This window comes from Peromyscus californicus, unplaced genomic scaffold, assembly GCF_007827085.1.
Source record: "Peromyscus californicus insignis strain IS unplaced genomic scaffold, ASM782708v3 Scaffold_16__1_contigs__length_79575227, whole genome shotgun sequence".
Classification (NCBI taxonomy): domain Eukaryota; kingdom Metazoa; phylum Chordata; class Mammalia; order Rodentia; family Cricetidae; genus Peromyscus; species Peromyscus californicus.
The window spans coordinates 42,055,377-42,077,366 of record NW_026294458.1 but is presented as its reverse complement, the minus strand read 5'-3'; the positions used below and the strand labels follow the sequence as shown (position 1 = coordinate 42,077,366).

The 21,990-nt window shown below is 36.6% G+C and overlaps 2 protein-coding genes across 2 annotated transcripts; one reads left to right on the top strand and one right to left on the bottom strand.

The window, feature by feature from the left end:
- Window positions 1–1,037: 1,037 nt before the first annotated feature.
- LOC128111548 (olfactory receptor 5AC1-like) lies at window positions 1,038–1,964 on the top strand. The gene has a single exon (XM_052739800.1). It carries the CDS (start codon window positions 1,038–1,040, stop codon window positions 1,962–1,964), a length of 927 nt encoding a protein of 308 aa, XP_052595760.1.
- Window positions 1,965–10,508: 8,544 nt separating this feature from the next.
- LOC128111549 (olfactory receptor 5AC1-like) lies at window positions 10,509–11,432 on the bottom strand. Its single transcript, XM_052739802.1, has one exon. The coding sequence runs from the start codon at window positions 11,430–11,432 to the stop codon at window positions 10,509–10,511; it is 924 nt and encodes a 307-aa protein (XP_052595762.1).
- Window positions 11,433–21,990: the final 10,558 nt, after the last annotated feature.

Below are 21,990 nucleotides of genomic sequence, written 5' to 3'. Positions count from 1 at the left end.
TAATCCTTGTGTATTCATGCTTTTATTTGTAGGGTATATAAAAAGAATATAATCAGAGGTATTTGCATTTGAAATGGATTTTCAGAAATCCATTTCAGTAAACCTGTAATACTGATATTTCCACAATTAGTATATGAGAATATCATTTTTACCATCTCCATTTGTAGTGGATATTTTATACATTTTAATTTCTGATGATGTTATATATGAAAAGGGATATCTATGTGTGTGTGTGTGTGTGTGTGTGTGTGTGTGTGTGTGAATTGTATGCTCCAAATTAGCCATCTTTTATTTTATTGTGGTCAGAATATAGATGTTAGTCTTTATATTGCTTTCATATATTCACTATAATACAATTTTCAAATTGATTATATGTTCTTTGTCTATAAGATACCATTTGTTGTTGTTGCTGCTTGTTGTATGCTGAGTTTCTTCCTTTGGATAATAGAGCTAAGCTGCCCTTTTTTTGCTATGTGTTACTTTCTAAATTTTGTGTTCCATGGTGTGAGGGTGGAGCCTAGTTTATTATTTCCAGACACATAGCTGGCAGTTACAGCCATTATTTTCAGACTGGATCCAAATTTTTTATTGGTTTATGTCAGTCATTTATACACTAAAATTTATTTTTATCTCTCTGTTCTGCCCACTTATGCTCTTGTCTTAATGTTTTTTTCATTAAGCCTTTAACTTAGTTCACTGTATATTAAGTATGCTTGACTGCTCTTACTTCTTATAGTAACCTTAGGACTGGAAACCAATTTTTCATATGAACTTTAAGATGAATATATGCAGGTGTATAAAACCTTGCTAGACTGAAAAGTAAAGTATTTGCATTAAGTTTATATGTCACTTTATAGTTACTTTTTTATTATAAGAAACTTTAAGTGAATATTTAAGTAAGGAAATGAAAGTAAACATTTAATACTAGTGGAGAAGCATCACATAGGAATATATTAGTAACACAAAAGTCCCCCCATCTTACAATTCTGTCTGGTTGTTTCTCACCTTTTCCATCTCAGTGATTGTCCAGGTCAGATATGGCAGAAAGAAACCAGACCCTGGTGACAGAGTTTGTTCTCACAGGACTCAATGAGCGACCGGAGTTACAGGTGCCCCTCTTCCTGGTGTTCCTCATCATCTACCTCGTCACCGTGGTGGGCAACCTTGGACTGATTGCTCTCATCTGGAAGGACCCTCATCTTCATACTACTCCCATGTACTTATTCCTCAGCAGTTTAGCATTTGCCGACGCATGCACTTCGTCTTCTGTGACCCCCAAGATGCTTGTCAATTTTTTATCTACAGATCATCAGATATCCCTGAGTGACTGCTTCACCCAATTTTATTTTTTTTGCTCCAGTGCAACCACAGAATGTTTCCTCCTGCTAGTGATGGCCTATGACCGCTATGTGGCCATATGCAACCCCCTGCTTTATCCAGTGGTGATGTCCAATAAACTCTGTACTCAGCTTATACTTGTTACGTATTTTATAGGTATCCTGAACTCAACAATCCATGTGGGGTTGTTAGTTAGATTAACGTTCTGCAGGTCCAATGTTATACATTATTTCTACTGTGAAATTGTACAATTATTCACAATTTCTTGCACTGATCCTACGCTTAATATGCTTGTGGTTTTCATCTGCTCAATATTTATACAAGCTTTCACATTTATAAACATTGTAGTCTCTTATACCCGTGTGCTGTTCGCCATCCTGAAAAAGAAGTCTGAGAAGGGCCGAAGCAAAGCTTTCTCCACCTGCAGTGCGCACCTGCTCTCGGTCTCTTTGTTCTATGGAAATCTGTTCCTCATTTATATCCGTCCTGGGTCTGGACCAGCTGAAGATAAGGAAAAACTGTATTCTTTATTTTACACAATAATAATCCCCTTGCTAAATCCATTTATTTATAGTTTGAGGAATAAAGAAGTTCTAGGAGCTCTGAGAAGACTAAAAAAGAAATAAACACAGTTGACACGAATTTGAGGGAGCTCATGGTTTCTGGACCAACAGCTAGGGAGCCTGCATGGGACCATCCTAGGCCCTCTGCATGTGGGTAACAGTTGTGTAGCTTGGTCCGTTTGTGAGGTTCCTAGCTTTGGGATCAGGACATGTCCCTGGCACATGAGCTGGCTGTTTAGAACCTATTCCCCATGCTTGGATGCCTCACCCAGCCTTTTTGCAGAGTGAGGATCTTGGTCCTGCCTCAAGTTGATATGACATGCTTTGTTGACTCCCATGGGAGGCCTTACCCTTTTTGAACTGAGGAGGAGTGGATTGGGAGGGTAGACTAGAGGTCAGGGGAAGGAACGGCAAGAGAGGAGGGAGGGAAAACTGTGGTTGGAATGTAAAATAAATGAAAAAATTTAATTAAAAATAAACTCAGGGAAAAAGAAATAAACATTTGTGACAAGTTTCAAGTGTTTTTTTTTCTTTATTGTATAACAGGAACAAAACACAAACAAAAAACAACAACAAACCCCAAGTTCACTGTATGAGCCAATAGTCTGCTCTATTAGCACAGGACTGTTACTCAGGATGCTTTGTGAGCTCCATATGAGGGCAGACAGTTTCATGTTTGGGTCCATTGCCATGTGGACATTTCCTTGCATATGAGTCTAGGGCTGAATAGTCAACATTGTCTATAGCCACCTTGTTTAGGAACACTGTGTTCCATTTTACCTCAGCATTCTAAGTTTTGGAAGCTAGCTATTTTCTAGGGACTTCCATAATTATAAGCAGCCATTGGCATTTTACTGATAAATAATGAGAAACATCAACTGAAATAAATGAATATGTATTTAGCCACTAGGGTAAAAGTTAACAACTGAACTATCACTTATACCTGCTGGGAGAGGAGAAATCAGATGGGAATAAATACAGAGACCTACAGCCAGGCATTACTCAAAGAGTGTAAGACCTTGGAATACTGAGCCCTAAATGAGATGTTTTCATCAAATCCCTCCTTCAGAGTTCAAAGAATTTCATGGAACAGGAGGCAGATAGAGTGTAAGAGCCAGAAGGCATGGAGGGTAAGAAAACAAGGACCTCTCAACCAGCGTGAGCCAAGCTCACATGAACTCAGAGACTGAAGCAGCATACAAAGTTCCTGTACAGGTCTGCACCAGGTCCTCTGTGTGTTTATTTCGCTTTCCAGTTTAATGTTTTTATGGAATACCTGAGTTTGCAAAAAATGAGTCTCTCATTCTCGTGATTTCTCTTGGGCTCTTTTCCTTCTGTTCATTTGTCTTGTCTGAATTTAAGGTGATAGTTTTTGTTTTATCTTATTATATTTTATTTTGTTATATTTTAAGAAATGAATGAATGAATGAAAACCTAGTCTCTAAAGTAAGAGTTAACAGCTGAACTGTCACTTATACCTTCTAGGAGAGGGGAAATCAGTTTTCTCAAGTATAATGACACTGTGTATCAACTACTTCTGGATATGTTCAGGAGTAGTTGACCAACATATAATGGACTCCACAGTTTGTGTGTGTGTGTGTGTGTGTGTGTGTGTGTGTGTGTGTGTGTGTGTGTAGGTGTGCGTGTGTTTTATTGGTTACAATTTGTCTTTTTTCTTTTGGGGTATGACAGGTACTCTAAGTTAAACACAGACACCTAAGGAGCGGATACGCTGTGGAAACAAATCTCTTAAGGGAGGCAGGAAAGTAGAACACAGGTAGTATGAAGGAAAATGTAGAATGATGGGGAGAAATTTGGATAGGGAAGGGCTTGGAAGTAGGGTAGGGGAGAGAAGGAGGTGAGGGGAGAAATAACTAATATTAAAGATGTTTGAAAAGGCCATGTGGTAACCTATTTTATAAACACACATATACATATATATTCATGCTCATACATATACATATACATATACATATACATATACATATATATATATATATATATATATACACACATGGGTAAAAGTAGGATAGAGAACATTTGCTGTGTTTCAGTGACCTCAGTTGTTTGGATTTTATCAAGATGATACTGGCCACAGATACAGAGAACTCCCACAGAGAAAGTTGGAAGACATACATAGATTATCAAATTTTTACTTTAATGTACCAAGGAGATGACAAGGACCTCTGAAAATTTGAGAATTAGACAGTTTCAATAGACAGGTAAAAGCAATAGTTCACATAGTGCTTTAGAAATTCTGAGTTCAGCATCAAAGATAACTCTCAAGGCCACCTAAAAATAGATTTTAATTAACTAGCTTCAGCCATAGCACATTATAAATTAAAAGATAACAGTTTATGATAACTATATGCAATTCGCTCTTGACAACTGGAAACAAAATGAGAATAGGCTGGGTAGATCATGATGATGGAATTTGAGAGACAATGGTGAGTTAAGATGAGGGCCATTGACTTTGTATTTAGACATCTGATTTTGGTGAATGATGGACATTTAAGAGCAGTTTAATATGTTGTTGGGACACAGCAACTTGAAGAGAAATAAGAGAAAGGAAAGTGGTTCATTCTCTAAAGAGCACAGGGGAGTGTTGACTTGAGGCGAAACCTGTCCTGTTACTCTACATTGTGCAAAATCTGTTTTTGTTTGTTTGTTGTTTGTTTTCTACAGACTGTGCCTGACCTGAAGAGATCATTTTCTAAACAGTCTTTGATTCCACTTAGAAAATGGAGATAATTCTCTATCTTGTCAGACATGTAAACCACAACACTGTCTGATACCACCCACAAGGCACAGATTGGCAAACATCTTATGCTTTGTAGAAGAGGTTCCACATTATAACATTAGCAATGTAAACTGATTTTTTTTTCAAAAAATAAATATTTTATTAATTCTTTGAGAATTTCATTAATGTATTTTAATCATATTTATCTTTACTCCTCTCAACTCCTCACAACCTCATAACCATGTTCCCACCCATGCAGTTTTGTATCCTTTAAAAAGTTTTAATGACGCACTGACTCAAAAGTCCATACACTTACAAGGGTAGGACCATCTACTGTGCTCTAGTAAGGAGAGGGTGGTCAACATACCAGGAGTCACATGCTCAAAGAAAACTGACTCTCTCCCTAAAGCCATTATCTGTCCATACCTTGTCATTTAGGGGTAATACCTTTTCCTACTTCATGCTAGAATGTTGACTGGCTTGATTTTGTGCAGGTCATGTTCAGGCAACCACAGCTACTCTTGACTTCATGAGTTTGTTGGCCCTCTTATGTCCAAAAGACACTTTTTTATCTCTAGTCTCCCTGATCTCTGGCTCTTACAATCTTTCTACTGTGGTCTCTGAGTCTTGATGAAGTTAGATAAACATGTCCTTTTTATGGCTGAATACTCCACTGATACTTATCCTCTGTTCTTTGACAAGTTGCATGTTTCTACTCTAATCACCATATACTATACAAATAAACTTCTCTGAGGCCTGATATTTGGAGTGAGAGATACGAATTTAGAGTCCACTTTAATACTATGCCAATTTATCAAAATAGGAATAACAGGTTCACATTTTGACCTCTTAGTTTTCTAATCATGAGTTCTTGGCCAGATTTGTAATACATGTGTTTATTTCTGTGGAATGGGTCTTAAATTCAATTAGAAAGTGGTTGGTTACCACCATAACATTCATGCCACTTTTTACACCCATGGGTGTATCTTGCCATGCTGTTGGGGAATATTATTTTAAAGTGTGCTACTTTTGTTTATGTTACATTTGTTTAAGTCTGTGAAGATGTGTTACTGTACCTGTATAAAACATCTGATGGTCTATAAATAACTGAATAGCTAATAGCAAGGCAGGAGAAAGAATAAGCAGGGCTGGCAGGCAGAGAGAATATATAGAAGGAGAAATCTTGGGGGGTGGGGCTCAAGGAATGAGAGAAGAAAGAGAGGAGGATTCAGGGACCAGTCACCCAGCCATCCAGCTACACAGCCAGACACAGAGTAAGAAGGAAAGAAAAGGTATACATGGATAGAGAAAGATAAAAGCTCCTGTGGCCAAAGTTAGATGGGCTAATTTAAGTTAAGGAAAGATGGCTAGAAATAAGACAACCTAAGGCTGTGCACTTATAATTAAGAATAAGCCTCCATATTTGATTTATTTGGGAGCTGGGTGTCAGGCCCCCAAAGAATAAAAAGCAAAAACAAACACCACCACCATGCTGGTTGTTATTGAAGCTCACAGTGTCCATAGCTGACTAAGGCTATTCATGAATTTTCCCTATGCTCCCGCAGTCTGCATAGAATTTTCCATTAATTTGTGAGCTAGGCAGCAAGAAGGAATCTTGACCTGATTGCTGTATGTTCAACAGTTGGATCTTTTCATCAGGTTCTTGTTGACAACCTTGTTGACAAAATAATCTGTATTGTTTTGGGGTCTCTGGAACATCCTCTGAAAACACCTTGAGGGGTGGTATCCCATATGTGGCACTGAGCTTTTTACTTGGGAACCTATGGCTTCTGGAAGGGACATAATCCCTTGTGTAGTGTAACTCCATTTAACATCTTATAAAATACGATGTTCCCACATAGTATTTTCAAACACCTTGAGATAGTTATATTTTCCTTTAGTCCCATGTATGCTAAAGTTTTAATAAATTCAGATATTACAAAAAGACAAAATTTTGTTATTTATATTTCTGATATAAAACTCTCCTGAGAGGCAGTTGGTCACTTCTCTGATGGTGAGCTGTCATGACTCAAAGTGTGTCTGAATGAACGTACTAGGTTTCTCTGTATTTGTTCATGATTAGTTTCTAACTCAGAAGAAGAAATTTGCCTTTGTTTTACAGGGTGTTTTTAGGGTGTTGTGGAATAATCTTTTGTACACTGTGAAGATGTGTCACTCTGATTGGTTTAATAAAACGCTGAAGGGCCAGTAGCAAGGCAGTATTTCCAGGCACAGAGGACACTGGAAGAAGAGCAGTGATGCCAGAAGATCCAGGACAAGCAGCAGGGTCAATTACAAACTAAAGGTAAACAAGCCACATAAAGGAATGTAGACTATAATATATGGGTTAATTTAAATTATAAGAGCTAGTTCATGCCTTGACAGCTATGCTGAGTTACATCATCCCCAAAATTAAAAAAAATTACCAAATGCACAAGACCACCAAATTTAAGCTATCAGCTGAGCTTTCATAATTAATAATAAGCCTCCATGTCATAATTTGGGAGCTGGGTGGCAGGACAGAGAAAGACTCACTACAAGGAAACAAAGAAGTCCTGAGTGGGTGAAAACCAGAGTAACTCTGTATTTTGATGTGGGCATCACCTTTTGAAGACTGCAAGATCAATTGACCCCATGGGAAGTTAGCAAAGCTATTAATTACTCAAATGGGTCATGATCAAGAGGAATTGAATAGATTTCCTCAGGAGTCTGAATATGAGTGCTTGGGAACTATTGAGTGCAAAGACTATCAACTGTGGCTTCTGCCTTTTGGATGGTTCCAACATGAGCCTATTTACATATATAGAAACCTCCTACAGAGACTATCTGGGGTGATATTTTATTTGTGTACCCCAATAAAGATTACATGGAGATCAGAGGAAAAAGTCAGCCACTGTATTAAACATAGAGGTCAGAAGGTGGTAGCACATGCCTTTAAGCCTAGCATCCTAATTCAAGGTCACATGGGAACAGAGCCAGGCATGGTGACACATGCCTTTAATTCCCAGCACTAGTTAACCATAGATGTCTGGAAGTCTGTACAGACAGACAGGAAGTGATAGAGTGGGATAGAAAGAGGAAGTGATGTAGCTGGGCAGAGAGAGGAAGGGAGATGTCAGGGCACAGAAAGTATATAGGCATGAGTAGACAGAAAGTAGCTCTCACTTTGGCTGAGGATTTCTAAGAGTAAGAATGTGGTTGACATCTTTCTGCTTCTCTGATCTCTCAGTTTTCACCCCAATATCTGGCTTTAGATTTTTTATTGATACGACCACTTAGCAATTCATCATACATCTGGCGCCTCAATGTTTGTGGCTTCTTTGTTCCCTTGTAGAGAGTCTTTCTCTGTCCTGCCACCCAGCTGCCAAATTATGACATGGAGGCTTATTATTAATTATGAAAGCTCAGCTGATAGCTTAGACTTGATAGCCTTGTGCATTTGGTCATTTTTAACTTTTAGCACCTAAAATTTGCTGTTGAATGTGTACAAGCTGTGTAGTACAAAGCAGCTGAAGAATTGAAGCTGGAAAAAATAAAATGAGTAACCCTCAGCATGTGTGTGAGTTCTCATTCCCTCAGATAGGTATGCATTATTTCTAAGTCCCACTACTCTGAAGGCATTCTCTTTACAACCCTGGAGCAGTTCTCAGAGCTGGTCTCGCAGGCTGAAATACCCAACCACAAATCAAGCCAAGATTACATGTGAATGATTAAGCTTTTCTCTGTGAAGTAATATGATATCTGAACATTTTTGTTAAAAGAATTCTGACATAATTACATTTGTAAATTTTAAAAGAATTACCTTCTTACGTGGATGAGTATTTACCTTCATGCATGTATATGTACCATGTGCATGTTTGATGCTGACAGGAGTCAGGACAAGATCACAAGTGTGTGATCTCCTAGAAACTGGAGTTACATGATGTTGTGAGCTGTAAATGAATGTGGAGAACTGAAGCCAGGTCCTCTGCAAAAGCAACAAGTGCTCTTAACAAAGTGTATTTGTGTAATTTTAGGGATAGTAAAAGACATATTGAGCTAGGCAGTGGTGGCACACTCCTTTAGTCCCAGCACTCAGGAGGCTGAGACAGGCAGATCTCTGAGTTCAAGGTCAGCCTGCTCTACAGATGGAGTTTCAAGACAGCCAGGGCTACACAGAGAAACACTGTCTCAAAAACACAAAGAGAGACAGAGCAGACAGACAGAGAGACATTTTCGTAATATAGATTTTAGGTAGGTACTCTAATTAAAATATGTTATAGCACATATGGGAAGAAAGGTTAGAAAAGATTACAGTATTTGCAAAAGAATTCAATATTGTTGAAATTGTCTGCATGTACAAATAATTTTTCTTTTGGTTTTTAAAAATAGGATTTGTCTATGTAGCCATGACTGTCCTAGAACATTACTCTGTAGACCAGGCTGACCTCAAATTCAGAGACCTGCCTGTCTCTGCCTCCCAAGTCCTATGATTAAAGTCATGTGCCATCATGTCTGGCTACAAATAATATTTAAAAGACTATGAATTTAGTTATGTGGAATATTTTTAAAGAGCTTTTGCTTCAGAGAAAATAATGGTATTTATTTTAGGATGAGCTGCACACATTGACTTTTTTCCTAATAATGCACATAGTCAACAGGTTTAAGTTAAAAATATATCATATATCTACATCTTTCAAAGATATCATACAGCTATGTATTTATAGGAAACATTCAGTGTTGTTGGAATCACTGACATGGCAAGAGATAAGCTGCATCCAAATAGTAGAACAAGGCATACCTGTTAGGTGTCTAACAATTTAAATTTAATTCCTTTGATGTGATTATTTCTCACAAATAAATATGCTGGAATAATATTTTTTTTTAAAAAAGAATGAATTATATATCTCTACAAAATAATACTCATACAAAGTAAAATTTTGCAGTGAGTTATTATCAATTAATTTATATATAATTTGTACCTACAAATTGTACCTACAATCATTATCTATCTATAGTTGAGAATTCATTGGCACAACTGTACAGTTCTAGAAATTTGGTTCCGAACAGTCCCTTAAATTCCACGTGCCAACTCTTACTAAAATTGATTACAACAATAATGTAATTGCTCAGAAGCTCCATGGAATTGCTTTTTACTGAAATAAATTTTATAAATAATTGAGTACATATTCACTATCATTGATTAGAAATTGCATTCTGGGATTTAAATACAAGATATGACAAATTTTGTTGCTGAACATTTGAACTTATGGCTACCCCATTTTTCTTCCTACACCCATCAATACCATTTTCATATTCAATTCAACTTTTCTTTTTTCCTGTTATTCAATAGTACATTTCTTCTCCGGTATGCATTCCATCGTGAAACAGGGTTTTATCTTTATCAATCTACCAGTGCTCTTTAGTGTGGTAAAGGATCAAAAACCGATTTAACTTCCAGGTCTAGAGGGCTAAATTATTCATTCTTACAAATTGCTAATTATGTTTGCTAACAATTGTTAGAGTTATACCTCAGCCAATGTGTCTCAGGATGTCTTAGTAAAACCAAATTCACATCTGAAAATTTGGAAAGGACAAAGGAAAATGATAATTTGAAAAGCCAAAAGCTCAGATAAACTATAGGATATTATTTCTAGACAAGATGTTCATGAATTGGGCTACCACAACTTCACTGACTCATATGAAAGAAACTAACTGAGCATCAGACACAAAATTCAAAGCTGGATGTGCCCAGCAGAGCTTACTGAGCCACCAGTGAAATGCCAGAGTTCTAGTCAGTATTTAGGAACCATTTTCTTTTCTGTTGAAGTTGTCATCTTATTTTTCATATAATGTGAGGGATAAATATCTGAAAATCTGTACAACTATTATTTCCTTACTACTCTTTTAAAGGCACCTATAACCTCTTTGTTCCTCAGACTGTAAACAAACGGATTGAGCAGGGGAATTATTACTGTATAAAATAAAGAAAGCATCTTCTCTTTGTCTCCAACTGGTCCAGACCCAGGGCAAACATAGATGAGAAAAAGAGTCCCATAGAACAAGGAGACAGAGAGCAGGTGCGCACTGCAGGTGGAGAAGGCTTTTCTCTTGCCCTTCTCAGACTTCTTGTTCAGGATAGCAAAGAGGACACGGACATAGGAGACCATGATGGTTAGAAAGGTGAAGGCTTCTATAAAAATTGAAAAGACTAAAAGCACAACCATGTTAACTGAAGGATCAATGCAAGAAATGTTGAAAAGCTGTAATATTTCACAATAGTAATATTGTATAATGTTGGATCTGCAGAAAGTCAATCTAAGTAACAAACCCACATGAACTGCCAAGTGCAGAGTACCAAGTAAGTAGGTCACAGCTATAAACTGAGTACAGAGTCTATTGGACATCAACACTGGATAAAGCAGGGGGTTGCATATGGCCACATAGCGGTCATAGGCCATCACAGACAGGAGAAAACATTCTGTGGTTGCACTGGAGCCCATAAAATAAAACTGAGCAAAGCACTCGACCAGGGATATTTCATGATTTTTAGATAAAAAGTTGATAAGCATCTTGGGGGTCACAGAGGATGAAGTGCATGAGTCGGCAAAGGCTAAGCTGCTGAGGAATAAGTACATGGGGGTGTGAAGGTGAGGGTCCTTCCAGATGAGAGCAATCAGCCCGAGATTGCCCACCATGGTGATGAGGTAGATGACGAGAAACAGTAGGAACAGGGCAGCATTTAGTGTGGGCTGATCTGTGAGTCCCGTGAGGATAAACTCAGTCACCAGAGTATGGTTTTCCTCTGTCATGTCTGACATGAATAATCACTAAAATGAAAGAATCAGTAAATATAGAGTTAATATAAATATGCATATACATATATATATAATTATTAATATCCTTGTCATTTTTAAACAATAATACACCTAAAGTAATAAGTGCATTTAGTGGAAATCCTTTTAGGTTTTTTTTTGGGGGGGGGTTTCTCTGTTTAACTGCCTCAGTTGTCCTTGAACTCACCCTATAGATCAGGTTGACCTTGAACTCACAGGGATATGTTTGTCTCTGCTTCTGAGGTGCTGGAATTAAAGGCATGATCCACCACCACCTAGCTGGGGAAATCCTTCTAAATCTTATAATTACAGTATGTATTTTCTGGTATTTCGAACTGCATAACTTGTTAAAACTCACATGACTAAAACAGATTGCTATATCAAGAGTATAAACAGTAAGATCAGTTGAGTGCATCTTAATTTATATGAAACTGTACTTCAAAGATTTGATAATCAAGATATTCAGACATTGCATAATAGAGAAGTGGGTAAGGAATTAGAAAAGAGCTCAGATTCTAACATAAAGGTAAATAAACATAAGCAAATATGTATTTACATACAGTAGGAAAGAGTAACTGAGGTGGTAGATTACTCTGTCAATGTCAGCGATACATCTGGAAACATAGAATGAAATTCCTACTATATAGTACACATATACACACAGAAAATGAGCACATACACACCTGCTCATGTTTGCAATTAGCATAAATTAAAGTACATCAAAGTGCTCACTGAACACTAAGGTGAGGAAATGGATGCTTTTCAATATAACTTGTGGAATATTAGTTGCAACAGCCTTTGGGAAACAAGTTTATAAAACTCAATTTATTTGAATAAAATATACTTACTAGTCAACCTACCATTTTTTCAGCTATACTTTAGAAATCTATGCCCAACTGGATAAAAACAAATATACAAAGAATATGCAATTCATTTCTGGCCAAGGAGCAAAGAACAGAAACTGATGGATATGTCATGGTACATTAAAAAAATCAGCCACAGAAAATATATTATTAATTGTATTGAGAATTATCCAGAATGACTATTATCTCAGAAGACCTAAATATATAGAAATAAAATTGCTATGATCATACTGTAGCCAAATAAGCTATGATTTTTAAAATGTCCTAAATATCCTCTTAAATTTAAAAAAATATAGATAAAATACAATAAACTTAAGATCCTGATTTTTATGGCCTGTGAGTAGAGGCTTGAATGAGTGAAAGAGAGGTGGGAAAGAAGGATAAATTAACTAGGAATTTCATAAGAACAGATTCATATAAATCATATTTTACACAAATTGTATCTATGTGTGCATGTTCACATCAATATGCATATATTAAATGGTAGGTGAAAGAATTGTCTCAAACATCTTAATAGTTTATAAACCTGAGAAAAATTGAAGTTCTGATACTGTCTTTTTCAGGAGATATTTTGTAATGTGAAAATTAATAAATAATAATTTAAAATTTTTTTAACTAAAAATATATAAAATATAGAAATAACCTCCAGAAAATTGTCATATTCCTTTAGATGTTATATGTAAGGAAATTTTCAGCATTGAGAATAGATATAATTTTGTAACACTCCAAATTTATCTATGATTATATATGTAGGGATTTTAGGGAAAAGATTTTAAATATCTTTCAATTTCAATGACATTCTTACTAAGATATTCCCTGGGTGAACCCTGAGTGCATCTACTTAGAATATAAATTTATACTTTTAAAATTGTATGAATAAAGGGATTTTTTGACATTTTGTAGTCTCTGTAAGGACTTCAAAAAGTTTCATGTGAAAATTTTTATATTAAAATGAACAAATAAAATCATAAAGTTTGTTATCCTATATCCAAATACCAAAATACGTATGGGTGCTAAAAGGTGGAGAAGTTGACTTTCATGTAACTTTAAAATGAAAACAAGTTTTCTCCTACGAATTGAATTTCAGCATAAGGAATGAATTTTGAGCTGCTGTTCTAACAAAATTAAATCAAACATTTGAGAATTTTTACTTTTAAATGCATACAGAGTCCTAAACATACAGCAGGACAAAATATACGGTAAAAATTCCACCCTAAGATATTTGGCCAGATGTAACTACTCCAAATGTCTTCAGTTATTGCTATGTATAATTTAGCTTAGAAGTAATAATTTTACCTTAACAGTTAAAATAAGATTGCAATAACAATTATTTAATTTAACAGGTACATGATGCACTAGGAGACAAGTGGAGTCCGTGGCAGTGGCTTTCTCTATCTTTCTCATGATTCTATGAATTTGAAGAAATTTTATTTCACTCAACCACAACCACTTAAGACAGAATTTCTCATTCAGAAATAATACAAGTAAACGAGATTCGCAGCATAATCACATCTCAATTAAGAAAACCTTTCACACTACAAAATATCCTCTGAATGCATTGAGTTTTCCTTCTCATCATTCAATTTTCGGCCTTCATTTTCTGAATCAGTGGGACCATTCTCAACAATGGTGTTACTGATGCAGTAATAATCCCAATGGATACATATTTTTTCAGACTACCTTTTGCATGTGTCTGTCTCCATTTCAGTTGCTGATTTTTATAAAATCATCTAGAGATTTTTAATGTCTTATGAAAATATTTTGTACAAGTTACAAAGGTGCAATAAACAATAATCCAAAAGTTTTCTCTCTCACCCAATTCCTGTAAAATACCGGGCAACTGGAAAAATACTAATTTTCTGGAACTTATTTTAAATGTATGGGGGAAAGTAGTATTATCTGTGAGCCAAGTTCCCCCTAGAAACTCCAAAATGGAGAGACTTAGCATCTTTTCTTCCACTGAAAACAGATTCTTTAAATCATCTTCAAATTCTCTAAAGTTTCCAAGGCATTCCCAGCAGGATAAAGAAAAGTTGTTCCATTGGGCATTGAGAACAAGTCATCATATCATACACATAACTAGTTGCAACAATAAAAATGCATTGTGTCCTCAGAGCTCACAGGGGAGGCTGTTTTTTAAAATGTCACTGTGCAAAAAGTTTTCCCTCCAACCCCAATGTACTTTCAGTGTTGTTAGTCCAGAAACAGGGCCACCAAACAAATAGACACACAAGCCATAATCAAGAGACATATTCTTGACATACTCTAAGCTTAACTCTGTTGTTTCAATAAAGGCCAACCCATCTTGTCTTGAATCATTTTATACCTAGTGCTTTTTAGGTATAAAATCACAGTTCACTTCAGAATCATTGCTATAATTTCCACCTCCCAGACATATACACAATTCCCTAATAACATCAATTCTTGTAACAGAGCCATCAAATTCTCATGATGACCTTGAGAAAATTCACATTTCTTTACCACCACCCATATATTCTTCTCATGTAAAATGTATAACTTTCTGTAAGGATAAAATTACAAATAAATTAATATGCTTAATTACCATTATCAAAAAAATGAGAAACATTAATCAAAGATTTTTTGTCTATCTACAAATTATTTACTATATTATATGCATTTTCTTTTGATCCAAATGTCTTAGTTGATTGACAGCATGGGACTTAGTTCTCAACTTAGTTCTCTTTTAGTGGAACTTTAGTTCTCCATCTTAAGGATAATATATACAATAATAATATGTAATAAGGATAATTATTTCTAATTCAATAAAATTCTTACTACACTTGGTATATAGAGTCTACACTCCTCTCTAGTTACTCAAGCCAGCTCTACACCTGAAATACTTCAATGCCTTAGTCTTATCTGAATCAAGTTTACTGTAGAAATAGTCCAGAAGAGTTTAAGTATGACCTGGATTTTAGCAGAAATATAAATGGCATATATCACTCTCAATCTAAAGCTACATCAATCCATATGGCCACAGTAAACTGTAGGTAAGGCTGTTTCTAGAAAGGAATGCCATGAGTTTTGGTGATCAGCTCATGGGGCAGGTTATTCTACTGTGTTGCTGTGTGTTTATTTTTCCCTTCTCAGTCATCTGGTCTACCGTTCCTCTACACATAAGACACTCTCAACCTCTTCTGAATAAATTTAAATTCACTTTTCCTTTCACAGTCCTCTAGTCACATAGAGTAGGTGTCTAGATGAGATTGTAGCACGAATCTTAAAAGGTCTTACTAATAAAAACAAACCTGGAGCCAGGTATTGGGGTGAACGCTGAAAGATCAGAGAAACAGAACAAGCCACAGCTAATCTCACCTCACCACTTCTCAGCCAATCGATCCTGTTTCCATAAATCTTCAGACTGAAAGCTTCTGAGTCCTCATGCGAATTGATCTCAGCTGAACTGCTGCTCAAAAAGCCTAAAAGATTCAAAAGAGTCTAGTTCCTGGTCCTCACTCCTTGTATACCTTTCTGCTTTCTGCCATCACTTCCTGGGATTAAAGGCATGTGTCACCATGTCTGGTTGCTTCCAGTGTGGCTTTGAACTCACAGAGATCTGGATGAATCTCTGCCTCTGGAATGCTAGAATTAAAGGTGTATGTGCCACCATTTTCTGGCCTCTATGTCTATCTAGTGGTTGTTCTGTTCTCTGGCCCCAGATAAGTTTATTAGTATACACAATATATTGGGGGACACAATATCACCACCTGAGATCTCTTTTTCCACTACTAGCTCTTGTTCTTGCATTTTTATTACTGTATTAATTACTTGGGTGGCTCTGACCAATGTCTGACAAAACACCTTAAAGATGAAAAAGTTTATTTAAGTTCATGATTTCACTGAGTTCCATCAATCATTCTACGGATGGCAGGATGGGTTGCCCTGTCCATGTCATTTGGGAACATGAAATGGCAGCTGTTCCTTTTTTATTTTCTTTCTTTACCTTTTGTTTTATTTTTGAAATTGTAAGTACAACATTTCTCCTTCCCTTTCCTCCCTGTAAAACAGCCCATCCTCCCCTCCTCACACTCTTTCAAATTCACTGAATCTTCTTCCATTAGTTGTTATTGCCTATATATGTATGTGCATGTGCATATAAATTCCTAAATATAAACTGTCCAGTACATATAATATTACTTGTATGTATGCTTTAAAGGCTCACTGTTGGGCCCTGGCAGTCCCGCAGCCCACTTATAAAATAATCACTCAGAAGCTTATATTAATTAAAATTGCTCGGCCATTAGCTCAGGTCTACCACTGACTAGCTCTTACATTTACACTAACCCACAATTCTTATTTATGTTTATTCGTATGGATTGGTATCTTCTCCCAGTTCTGCCTTTACATCTTGCTTCCTCTGTGTTTGGTTGACTCCTGCCTCAGCCTTCCTGTTCCCAGAATTCTCCTCTCTCTTTGTCTTGCCTATACTTCCTGCCTGGCTAATGGCCAATCAGCAGTTTATTTATTAACCATTCAGAGCAACACACTCACAGCATACAGAGCCTTATCCACATCAGGCAACCAATTGGTATGCCCCTCCCTGAGGAGGACCACGTCTCCTGCTTTTCTCAGTTGTCTATAGTTCTGTGTGCATTCTTTTTCTTACAGTCTGCAGAGAGCAGAGTGATAGATTGCTCCCATTATTTAATAACTAGCAAAAGTAAGAAAAACAAGACATAGAGAAGTATATTTTCCTTTATCACAATTAAGAAACTTTAAATTATTAAAATTCTCATTCCTCTTTTTAATGAAATGTGTATATATGTATAATTAAAACCACAAAAATAAAATGAGATTATTAACCCAAATTGTTAACAGTTATTGTCTGGGTGTAGTAGGTGAGAGAATAGAACAAAGGAAAAGAGAAGAAAAAAATCAAAGTATTATTCAATTTATTGAATAAGTAAAATAAGTATTTATATGTGTATGTGTATACATATACTTATTCCTGTAAATAACATGAACTGTAGGTTTTGTGTATATGTAAATGTTTATGTTTATGGGTATACCTGTCTGGGAAGGTATATGTGCACATCTTTGTGTACTCATGTGGAAACTGAGAAATATCTCAAATGTCTTTCTTCAAGTACTCTTTACTATGGTTTTGGTTTGTTTCATTTGGTTTGAATTTGTTTTTTTAGGGTTTTTGTAGACAGGGTAACTCACCAGCTTGGAGCTCCCTGTGTTGGCTAGGCTGACTGAGCAGTGAGACACCAGGCTCTGCTTGTTTTTGTCTCTATCACTGCCATGGGTCCACCATCAGGACCAGATTTTTATATGGAGGTTGCAGATGGAATTCAGATTTTTGTGCTGGCAAACCAAGAATTTCACTCACTAAGCTATCCCTTCAGCTCCTAATTATAGATTCTTTAATACAGACAATGATGCAGTATTTTACCTACACATGATATGAAGTTGTCTTGTGCACATTTTCTTACTTGGGGTCAGTTATAGTCTGAAGAAAATTAAATTAAAATTCTTGAAATAAGCACTCATTTGATTTAAATTCTACCCTCTTGTAAGCAATGTGAGATTTATGTGTTGAGGAGTTCATGTCATACTTCTTCCTGACTATGACATGAATTATCCTTCCATTGACCTACTCAGTACTGTAAACCTTGTCTGTTTCTTAGTAACTTAGTAACTGCCTTTGCTCTGGATGGACTAGCATGTTTACCAAATGCTTGGAGCCCTGCAATCCTTTACTGTACCTTTACTGAACATCAGGGTTAATATTTTACTACGTGCATTTCTTCATTTCATCCTATATGAATTACATTATCTCACAGTATCAATGAATAAGAATACATGCAGCATAATAAGGCACTTTAAAAAGGAGGGGGAAAGAAAGAAAACCTGAGGGCTACAGAGCTCAAACCAACCATTTTCGGTAACCAGGCAAGTCTTCCAGTGGTGGGACTGGGACATCAACCCAGCCTCAAAACCTTAAAACTACAATTCATCTTGCCTGCAAGATGTGCTGGGGGAGCAGTGGAATAGAACTTGTGGGAGTGGCCAACCAGTGACTATTCCAACTTGAGGTCCAAGCCACAAGAGGGAGCCCAGCCTGACTACCTGGATAACAAGGAACGAGCTGCTGGATAGTTCAGAGACCTAGGATAAAATCAAACAGCACTAGCCAAAAGAAGAAAAAGTCAATTAAATGATTCCTAATGACTCTGCTAGACACATATATCAGAGCCTAGCATGACCATCATCAGAGAAGCTTTATCCAGCAACTGATACGAGCAGATGCAGAGACCCAAAATCAAACATTAGGTAGAGATCAGGGAATTCCGAAGAAGTGGTGGAAAGATTGTAGGAGCCAGAGGGGTTGAGGACACCAGGAGAACACAGCCCATGCAATCAATGTGTTATCAAACAGAGATAAAATTCCTTCCATTGTAAAAATGTTTCCAATTTTTTAAATTTTATTTTATAATTTAATTTAACTTTACATATCAGTCATGGATTCCCTTGTTCTTCCTCCTCCCCCCTCCCACCTTTCCCCCATCCTAACCTCCCATTCCCATCTCCTCCATGGCAAAGACTCCCCTGGGGATTGAGTTCAACTTGGTAGATTCAGTCCAGGCAGGTCCAGTCCCCTCCTCCCAGGCTGAGCCAAGTGTACCTGTGTAAGCCTCAGGTTCTATAAGCCTTGCTTGACAAGGTTTGTCCATCAGAGAGTCTTTCACCTGGTGGGTTGACACCTAAATTATTAATTGCCATCTGTTATTTTTATGTCATGGCCTGTGACACTCAAGGACTCTAGATCGATAGCTAAAGAGCCTTCATGGGACTGATTTAGGCTCCTGCATGTGGATGACAGTTGTGTAGCTTGGTCTGTTTGTGGGACCCCTAGAAGAGGGATCAGGACCTGTCCCGTGCATATGAGCTGGCTTTTTGGAACCTAATCCCCGTACTTGGATGCCTTTCTAGCCTTGATGCATAGAGAGGAGCTTGGTCTTGCCTCAATTTGATACACCATGCTTTACTGACTGCCATGTGAAGCTTTTACCTTGCTGGACAGAGGAGGAGTGGATTGTGGGGTAGACGTGAAGTGAGGGGGGGGGTGGAAATTGGAAGAGAGGAAGAAGGGGAAACTGTGGTTGGTATATAAAATAAATGAAAAATTTAATAAAAAGGAAGAAAATATTTTTCCAATGCAGGACAGGATTGTTGTTGCTTAGAAGTAAATTTAGATAGCATATCTGTTATATCATTTAAAGAATATGGATGGATTAAACATTTCATTTGACTTATAATTGATATCTTCAGTTTTTTAAAGAAATGGAGCATATGTAAGGACAGTTATAACAGCAATACTACATTTGATCTGCTGATTAGTGAACAATGCCCAACAGATTGAATGTATCCTACTGGGAGGTTTTGCCAGCATTTAGGGAGTTTCAGTGTTCATCTCACAAACAGAATTGAAGATAGGAAGAAATAAATATCATTCTCTCCAAACTCTGTATCTTAAGGAAAATTGACATGGGAAGAACAATTCTTGACATCCTTGTTCCTTCACTTAAAGTATTCTTCAGAAGGATACTTTTCTTACATCCCCAGGTGAGAGATAATATTTTATTTTCTTTTCATTAAAAAAAAGTTGTGATGCCTGCATCAAATATGAAGGCTTTCACAAACATATTTGCCAATATATGGGGAAATATCTTTTCAGGGCATTTATCTAATAAATAGAACACAAAGCAATTCCAATGGACTCACAGTTACCTGTTTGTGGAGCAAAGATTTGATCTCCATTATGAGGTTTTGTGAAGTCCATACAGGTAGCCTCTATGACATGCTTATTAACAACATTAGGGAGTTTAGCTTTATTGACTACTGAGGGGTACTGCATCATAGAAAACCTAGTACATTCTAGTGAAACTTTAAACCAAACTTCATAAACTTGTATATGAGTAAGAGTAAGTCAAACGTGGACTCACATGTTCTGAAAATTTAGGTTGTGTATCCTTAATTAAGATAATGTTATAAAAACCAATCTGTCAAAAATTCAGTTAATGTTTAAATTAATTTTATTTTAAAAATATTCTAGAATCCTAGTTAAATTTCTCAGAGGTGTGTGACATCCCAGGCAGTATCTGCCTGCTTCCTCACCTGGTTCTTGGTTCACATAAGCATTCCTGGAATCATGAAGAAAGGAAGAGCCCACCACACTGGGAACATCAATTACATTAGTAAATTTTGGGCAGATAACAAGTATAATCTTATAATTTTGGGAGATCAGATGTTTGAATTTACTTCAAATGTATCAACTTTCATTAATGTCTTTACAAGCCTAATAAAACTATAAACAGAATTTCTTTTCTCTATTCCCAGTAAGGATGGAAAAGGAAATACTTCCCAGGATAGTGTCTCCATTTAAAAGAAATAGTCCCTAAATAACTTTCTATGTAACATTCAAGTTCTCCATATTTTTACTTCTTAAGATTATTCTTAGTCAACATGCTTTTTATTTAACTCTATATTCCAATTGTTTTTTCCATTGTTCTCCATTGTTTTTTTGGTTTTTTATAATGATTCTTGGAAAATTACTATCAGGAGACCTCAGATATGAGCATGAGGATTTTAGTTAAATCCATAATAAAATGGTAAGGAAAAAATGAAAAATATGTATTGGTACAAGCCAATTTGTTGGGTCTTATAACAACCCATGACTGTCTATTTTTTAGACATTCATGCCTTCTGTGGACAGTTGACCTGTTCCTCTTTTAGTTTACCAATGCAGTGCTGTGTATACACAAGCATGTTATGTCCAGGATTCTGCATATGTTGGCATTACAGAAATACAAAGTGGTGGTGGTGTCTCCAATTCCCTCCTCCTTGGTTTCTCCTGGATCTATCTTCACTTGCTGACTTATTGCATTCATGGATACATGTTGATCTTTGTTTTTTTTTCTTCTTTGTCTATTATGTATATAGTCATTATCAATCTGTTTCTGAATTTCAGTCACATGACTTTTTTCTTTCTTTTTTTCTTTCTTCTTTCTTTCTTTCTTTCTTTCTTTCTTTCTTTCTTTCTTTCTTTCTTTCTTTCTTTCTTTCTTTCTTTAAGCAACTTGGTAATGAACTGTGAAAGTGGACATCCTAACTCCCAAGAATAGACATCAGAAGTTTGGGTTTTCACAAGGATCATCTGTGCAGAGTCACACACTGAATCCCCTGGGAGCACCTTCCCAAAGTAGTCTGTGCATAGGCTCTCCATTGTGTGTGCAGCTTGGCCCACAACCTTAGTGACTTTTCTAGTTTCTGTGTTCAAATGCCTGATGAGAAGCAACTTAAAGAGGGAAGGATTTTCATTTTAAAAAATAAATTTATTTTTTATGTATTGGGGTGTTTTGCCTATTGGAGGTCTGTGCACCACATGGGTGCTACCTGCCCTCAGAGGCCTGAAGAGAGTGTCAGATCCTCTAAAACTGGACTTACCTATGGTTGTGAGTCACCATGAAGGTGCTGGGAACCGACCCAGGATCCTTTGGAATAGCAGCTAGTGCTCTTAACCACTAAGTCATTTTCCCATCTCCTATATTTCTTTCCAACTCACTGTTTCTCTTTGCATACATTGCAAACTTCAGCACTTAAACCGAATCCAGTTATTGAAAGCATTAGCCTTTCTTTCTACT

Bases quoted from the DNA above. Each gene is read 5' to 3' on its own strand.
- LOC128111548 (XM_052739800.1), top strand. From the start codon at position 1,038: ATGGCAGAAAGAAACCAGACCCTGGTGACAGAGTTTGTTCTCACAGGA.
- LOC128111549 (XM_052739802.1), bottom strand. From the start codon at position 11,432: ATGACAGAGGAAAACCATACTCTGGTGACTGAGTTTATCCTCACGGGA.